Source organism: Notothenia coriiceps, unplaced genomic scaffold, assembly GCF_000735185.1.
Source record: "Notothenia coriiceps isolate Sejong01 unplaced genomic scaffold, NC01 NC01_scaffold00026098, whole genome shotgun sequence".
In the NCBI taxonomy this organism is placed as follows: Eukaryota; Metazoa; Chordata; class Actinopteri; order Perciformes; family Nototheniidae; genus Notothenia; species Notothenia coriiceps.
This window is the reverse complement of record NW_011358799.1, coordinates 149080-156561: the sequence shown is the minus strand read 5'-3', so window position 1 is coordinate 156561 and position 7482 is coordinate 149080. Positions and strand designations below refer to the sequence as shown.

The window sequence follows — 7482 nt, the reverse complement described above, 5'->3', positions numbered from 1 at the left end:
AAAAATGTAACCATTCAAAAGCCCGCTTTCTATAGGCCCTAATGACTTCTGATAAGACAAACACGTACATTAGATGTATCTCTGCGCGATTGCATGATCATTACGGGCACGGCAAGCAGAAGGAGAACAGGGAGCACAAGTGTCAGTAGCTCCAGGGCCCAGGACTAGCACTCTAAACTCTAATGAAACTTCAACAATTTTAACAGGATGTTCCCTTTTTTTTAGGGGCTACAGGTACTGCGAAGATTAGTCAGGACAGCTCCTGTCACTACAAAGGGGGGCGGGGGGGGGGAGGTTTATCTGGGGCTCATTTGCAGTACTTACTCCGTTTAGGGACTGCAGGATATTCTGTCTGGATTTAGCAATGTCCTGCAGGATGGCATTAATCTCGCTCTCCTGAAGGTGTTTGTGGGTAAAGCAGTAATGAAGCGGGAGCAGTGACAAAGACAGAAAGCCGCATGCAAAACAAACAGAAGCAGCATGGACCACCCATCCAACATGTAGGAGGATTTTTCTAAAGATTTGAAGCAGGTAGCACAGAAATGGGAACTAAAGGCTAAAGAAATGTTGGCAGCTAGCATGAGGGTAGCACTTGTCAATGACCCAACCGGAAACTCTCGTGATGCCGCTGATGTTTAACCACTACGTGTTGTGATGAAATGTGAACCGTTGAAACTACTTTTCACACAAGAAATATGCTTAGTGAAATAATACCTTGAGAAGGTATTATACTAAACAGCCATGACGCTGTTTATGTAAAAACATGTTTCACTTCTTACTTGTGTTATTTGGCAGCAGCAAAGCAACACAAACTGGGAACATACAACCCCTTATTGAGACCACAAGTGGTAAGTGAAGACATATGGCTTCTGCGTTTGGGCTGATTAAGCCCTTTAAAGATCGCCATTGTTTCCAAGGCTCGTGTAGAAACTCTCCACTGCCCTTTCCAGTCAGAGGAGCAGAGGCAGCTGCCAAACCACCTGACCCCTCTCGGTAGGACGTGCCACTTCTAAATCGAGCAGCTTAACTCTCGTGCACACAGCCGCTCCGGGCTGCAGAGGGCTGGTGATGATGTAACTGTTGCTTTACAGGCCAGTGATTGACAAGGAGGCATGAGCGGAGGAGGAGGAGGAGTCAGACAGGAGAGCAAAGGAACTTCAAAAGATGGCAGCAGGAGACGAGAGGAGAATTTGGAAATAGGTTTGTCTGAAAATCTAAATAACCTCAAGAATGATCAGGTGGATAAACATCAGACAAGGTCCACACTAGAGAAAACAAAGCAGCTTTGCTGATCTTCCTTTGTTTTACAACCATGTGTTCAAGTTTTTGTGTGCCTGCCTGTTTTACCTTTGAAGGAGGTCCGTTGGCTCCCTCGTAGAAGCACTTCTCGGCTTCATCGTAGAGAGGTTTGTCGAACCAGATGTTCTCGGAGGCGAGGCACTGCAGTCCACTCATTTTGGTACTAAGGAGAGAAATCAGAAATGTAGGAGAAATAAGATGCAAAAAACAAAAAAATAGATCTACATCCAACAGCCATGATCAGGGGTTTAGTTGTTTACAGCCAGCACAATAACGAGTGACAGAACACAGCATATTTAGATGCTCAACTGGGACCAGCACATTAAGAGTAACAACCTCATGCAGAGCCACAGATGGAGTTGTGCGTGGAATGGACAAAACAAAGCGTAACGCAGACAGTTCCAACCAAGTAAACAATTAATGTCAGAATAACTGGCATCATCTCTGTAAAACAAAAATAAAAACACTACTGCATACAATGCTAAACCTTCCTTCTCGTTTTGCTGACAGGTTACCGCAGCAACAGGCATCTACACATTCCTCAGTCAGGGAAACACAGTTTGCCTGCTCTGCAAAGTCTGGATTAGTGAACAAAAGGGTTGTCTCTGCCCTCTAGAAACCCCTCTTAGTGATAGCAGGGGTCCCCTTCATTGTGCCATTGTCAAAACAACAACCTAGTTGACCATACGTGCGAGTACATGACGGTTGTAGGCCAATGACACAATAGGTCAGACTTAGCAGCCGTTAAAGAAATGCAAGGGCCTGCTGTGATGCTGACAACAAAATACAAACAAATATTCATCTCCAAACCTGCAGCTCGAAAATATTACACACGGTGCACAAGTTAGCACGAATGCACAAACAAAAATGCATGACAAAAAAAACAAAGAAAACTCAGTTAATTAGCCGGAAAACACACATCCCGTCTCTCCCATTCCCCGAGAGAGGTGCCATACTTGTCCCATCTAGGCCTGCTCTCCGTCTCTGAGAAGACCCTCTTCCTCTGGGTCGGGCCCCTGCTGCCTTTGCCCCCCTGCTCGGTTTCAGAGGAGGTGCGATTGCGGCCTCTACTGTACTGACGGCGGGGGGTCCCGGAGACCTTCACCGTGGCGACGGGGGGTCCCTGATCCTGCTGCGGACCGCGCCCACGTCTGGCCTGGAAGGTCATGTATCCTCTGGTTTTTGGGCTTCTTGGAGGGGAAGACAACGGTCCGTTGCCATTGGATACGAGCCGCCGTTGGTAGTTGCCCTCGGCCTGCTCATAGACGCCGTGGTTGTACATCATTCCATCTGCCTGCATGCCCTGGAGCAAAGGGCTTTGACCATAGGGGCCACATCCTTCCATGGAGGGGCTCAACCCCTCATCTTCAGCCCAGGAGCGGTGGGCCTCTGGCGGACGTGTGCGTCTCCGCAGCCTCCCTGACTGATCTTTGTCTCCGCTGATGACGCTTCTCTCTGTGGGATTATGACCCTGCCTGGAGTTCATCACCGGCACAGCATTCTGAGGGACTCCTCCTGGCTGACGGGACGGCCGAGACTGATCCATTTCTCTACTAAAGGGGTCTCTTCTCTATTCACTTTTGTTTTACGAGGAATAATTAAAAAGGAGCAACAGGTGGAAACTAGATGGCATTAGTTCATTATGAAGATGGGATCACACAAAGAACTTTGCTAGTTAGATCAAACACTTGATATGAGATGCCAATGCGGTTTTGCAGGCAAAGAGACTAGATTGATCAAAAAGCTTACAATTACCAAAATAGAAACATGATTATCCCTTATAGGCAGAGTTCAAACTAACCTCTTTGAGAGTATTTCGTTATTTGGCAGACTGGGACCGATGGGAAGATTTTAACATATTGCCCAACCCTATTTTTGGGGATATGGAATATTGTCAAAACATGTAAAAGCAGGTCATTGATCAATCTCACATTGGACTTTCAAAAAGCAAAGCCAAAACAAATAAGGCAAAATGTAATAAGGCTAACATAATAGCCAACATTTAGGTTAGGATGAGTTTGCAGCATTTCCTCAATATTCTTTTAATATCATAGAATCTATGAAGTTCAACCGTTTTTAAATAGAATAGTAATTTGTCAATTAATTCATGAGGAAACGCTGTTTTTAAATGCATTAAGCATGTTTCTTCTGAAACATTTAAAAACCAAACCTATGCAACATTGTCTGGCTCACCTTTTTTTTGGCATGCTGGAGAAAAGTGTACGCTACCTATTGTGGAATGGAATTTTAAAATAATTCACACACGTTTGAATTATATTGAAAATTATTAACAGTAAATTATATTAAAGACAATCCATGTGTCTTAACATGCAGGCAGAAACCATCAACAAAAGACATCTTTTACATTTTCATGCATTAAGAATACATAATTACATGATATTCAAAAAAACATTTTTCAAAACATTATTTGTGCCAGATATATTCTCTCAGTTGCCAGTTGGTTAGGTACACGTCACCTAGCATCAAATAATGCAGTCAACAGCCCTGTGATCAATCCTACCTTCACATCGAGAGGGGATCACTTCCGGTCATTTTGAAGGCTTCAGTTTTAGGTGTGAAAATAATCTAAAAAGGAGTTTTTAATATTGTGTCCAACCCACTAGGGCTGAAACAATAGGTTGATGAATTGACAGAAAATGTATTGTTTAGGTCAATTTTCAAGCAAAAACAACTAACAAATGCTTGCACTAGTGGAAACGCAGCAATATCCACCTGCAGGTTGTTAGTTAACAACCTGCAGGTGGATATTGGAGCGTTTCCTCTGTTTTATACCAGTGGATACAATATCTGCGTTTTGGAGTGTTGGGTGGGCACATCAAACACATTAAACATGTGGCAGTTGGCTTTCTGAATTGTGAGGATGGGCATTAACAAAAAAATAAATAATCCTAATAATATATTCAGAGAAAATGAAAAAAACTGATTTGGAAATAATGATACTGTAGTTAGTAGATGAATCACTTTCCAGTAAAATGCAATATTGTACATATCTACAGCCTCCAAAATGACCATAACGTTTAGTTAACTTCTCTCTCAAACAGTTTAATTAAGATCACATGGTAACCTTCACAAAGATAATATTGTAAGATGATATATATACACGACTGCATTAGTTTTAGCTAGGAGACCATTATCTATCAACTGAGAGCAAAACATTCAACACAACATTTCGAGCGTAAGACAGCAATAAACCGGTGCATCGTCAGCTCAAAAACAGCTGCAACATCAACACTCACCTTTGGTAACGGCAATGGGAAGCTAATGCCCAACAGAGAAATAAGAGAAAATACACATAGTTTCATAATCTACAAAGCCCTCAGGAAAAACAATCACAGGACTATTATTTATTCAATATTTGGGGAATGCCAACAAAAAACCCTATAACTTAGTCAAAAGCAATAGATATAAGTTGTACAGTTCACTGTATAATTTTAAACAAGTGTTCATTTCATGTATAATACCAGTCACAAAACAAGCAAATGGAACAGCAATAAGAGTTAAAGTTGAGTTGGATTTGTTACAGGGTCACTTTGACACTGACAAAAGTTAGCTGCCAATAGTTTTTCTGACAGCACCAGCAACTTGTAGCTAGTTAGTTTGACCACGTGGCGCTTGAAAACTCCAAACTATAACGTCTTTGTGTGTTTTAACAAACAGTGCACTTTATGTTGTGTCCTATGCCGTATATGAACAACTCTTCTGCACTTACTATTGGCTTTATTCGACGTTTTATGGCTCGGTAAGCGTTCCTTAGCGTGGTGCCTCGGCTGTAATCCGAAGGGAGAAGAGGGTTTGCAGTAGCGGACCGCCTGTATTCTGCAGTTACAGAGGGGGAGGGACGTTAGCTTTTACACGACTTTATCGATGATTTATGCGTTTATTTAAGGTTTATACAAAATCGTACTACATAAAAACGCACATTGAAACAAGTTATTGTATATTAACATTGAATGGAAGAGGGGATCTGTGTTTTGGTACTATTAACGCCCAACATTTTGATTAGTACAATCCGTTATGGCCAAAGACTTCATTTCCCAGAGTTCCAGCTGTTTGTTCCCCATGTGCTGGTTGGGCCCAGGCCCAGCCTGTAATGTTTCATGTTTAGTTTGAACAATAACGCATGTAGTTTGTATTCTTTTTTCTTTTGAGTTGATTATGAACTTCTGCCTTAACACCTTTTTTAAAATAAAACTGGGCAACAAGTTGAAAAAAATATATAGCCAGTTTACATTTGAGCTACTTGTGGATTGAAATCCCAATTCCTCCCTTGTCCTGCAGGGGGCAGACTAATCGAGCCAATTCAAACTGTTATCCAAAAGTTATACATGGCTACTGAATTGTATGAATCTTTTGGACAGAGCAGAGAACTAGTTTGACTTGATGAAGGTTGAAATATTTTCAATTCAAGCTGAATTAATCTTGTTTTCAGCGTGGCATTAGTTACTCCTAATAAATGCATTGAATCTATTCCAGGCCGAGAGGATACATCTGTACAACATCCTTCTTTGACTTTGTTCTTGGAAGGAGAACAACAACAAAGACCTTATACAGCAAATTATTGTCCTAGTTTGTTATTAATTATAGTTCTTGAGATTGTATTTCTTTATTTTGGTATTATGTATGTCACATCTGAGTGATAGATTATGCTTCTGGGCTATGTTCTGTAGTGTGCTGTATATATAGGGCAAAGCTATCTCCACACATAAAAGTTCACATATTTGTTTCAAATATTGTCTAAAATCCTTTGACATAAGTGTGTCTGACTCGATACCAAAGGTCAAAGTCTTTGGGCTGAAAAATTTGAGTTTGCTCCACTGACGATGAGGCGCTCACCTCGTGGAGCCTTCAGATGCTAAACTGAGCTGACAAACCAAATTAATTTCATATTCCAGCACTGCTAACAGATATGACCCAGAATTTGAACATAACTTGTCAGAAAGAATTGACACACAGCAAATGTCATGGTAAAACAATGTGAATGTCTCATTTTTACACAGAGAAGAGACAAATTGTATACCACTGACATCAAATATGAATGGTTTGCTTTTGCGTTTTTTAGGAAAGAAAATTACACTCAAGTGCCTATCCTGTGTCTCAGCCTCAAGAATAATACTTTTTTTTTTTATTTGGTGACATTCCTCTTTTTAACAATGAATTGTCTTGCAGCAGTGACAAGGATAAGGAAAACATGAAAACTACTGAGTCAACAATATATGAGGGAGAAGACTAACACTGATCTTGCTTGGAGCAAGGCCCAAAATGAAAACAAAGAGATGCCTAATTACTAAAAGGAGAAGTGAAAGAGGCAACAAATACTTCAATTGGAAATAAAGCAACACAAAATAGGTTAAAAAACGAAAACAAAGAGATGCAAAAAAAGAAATAACCACATGACTGAACAACACAGACTTGAAGCGACCTAAAAAAAGATCCCAAAAATCACAATGAGACATAAAATGGAGCATCAAGACACAAAAGAAGCACACATGAAGACGTATTTGGACCTTTGTTGTCTTTTATGCGATGAAACTTAATCTCTTCTAGGCTTTGGACTATAGGTTGGACAAAAAAAGACATTTTAAGAAGTCACTATAATTTATCGATTCATCAGGAACACAATCAGTAGATTAATCAATAATGAAAATAATTGACTGGCAGCCCTATAGTTACAATCACTGATTACATCTGTAGTAGCTTGTGTAGACAAAAGCTTGAATAGGCTCCATGAGCTGTTGTGGGGATAAACACCGTTGTTTTTTACTTTATACAACATCCTCTCCACAAAATTGAGAGGAGTGATCAAACAGGCAACGCAAAGCTTGGTTTGTATGCAAACAGCCATGTGTTTGATAAATAAGCCATTAGCCAGGAGGCGTAGGTATACACACCTTTTGTTAACCTGTGGTTTAGGATTACCTTTAGGGGAAGCCCAATGCTAAAGTGATGATGGTAACTTGATAACAGTCTACAAGAGGTTTGCTTTTAATTATTTTTCAAGCCAGTGGGATACCATGTTTCACACTGAGGGACACAGGTTAAATTGTACTCTTTGTGAGGAGCTAAGCTGCACACAAATTCTCCTGAAAATTAATCACTAGCTCCAGAGGAGTATTTGAAGGTTGAATGCTATTCTGTTATTCTGTTGGGAACAATTCCACCTGT

At 40.8% G+C, this 7482-nt stretch overlaps 1 protein-coding gene across 7 annotated transcripts in view; it reads right to left on the bottom strand.

The window, feature by feature from the left end:
* The window catches only part of eef1da (eukaryotic translation elongation factor 1 delta a (guanine nucleotide exchange protein)), a 13825-nt gene extending 8689 nt beyond the window's left edge, over positions 1 to 5136 (bottom strand). For 2 of the 7 annotated variants that reach the window (XM_010783994.1, XM_010783997.1), the window contains exons 1-2: positions 5030 to 5136; positions 1348 to 1462 (exon numbers count right to left, since the gene is read on the bottom strand). In XM_010783994.1, coding sequence (XP_010782296.1) covers positions 1348 to 1455 — 108 coding nt within the window. In that variant the 5' untranslated portion in view covers positions 1456 to 1462; positions 5030 to 5136. Of the gene's footprint in view, positions 1 to 1347; positions 1463 to 2255; positions 2861 to 3492; positions 3529 to 4556; positions 4579 to 5029 lie in introns of those variants that run through there. The other 5 variants (XM_010783990.1, XM_010783991.1, XM_010783992.1 and 2 more) reach the window with 4 other exon arrangements.
* Positions 5137 to 7482: the final 2346 nt, after the last annotated feature.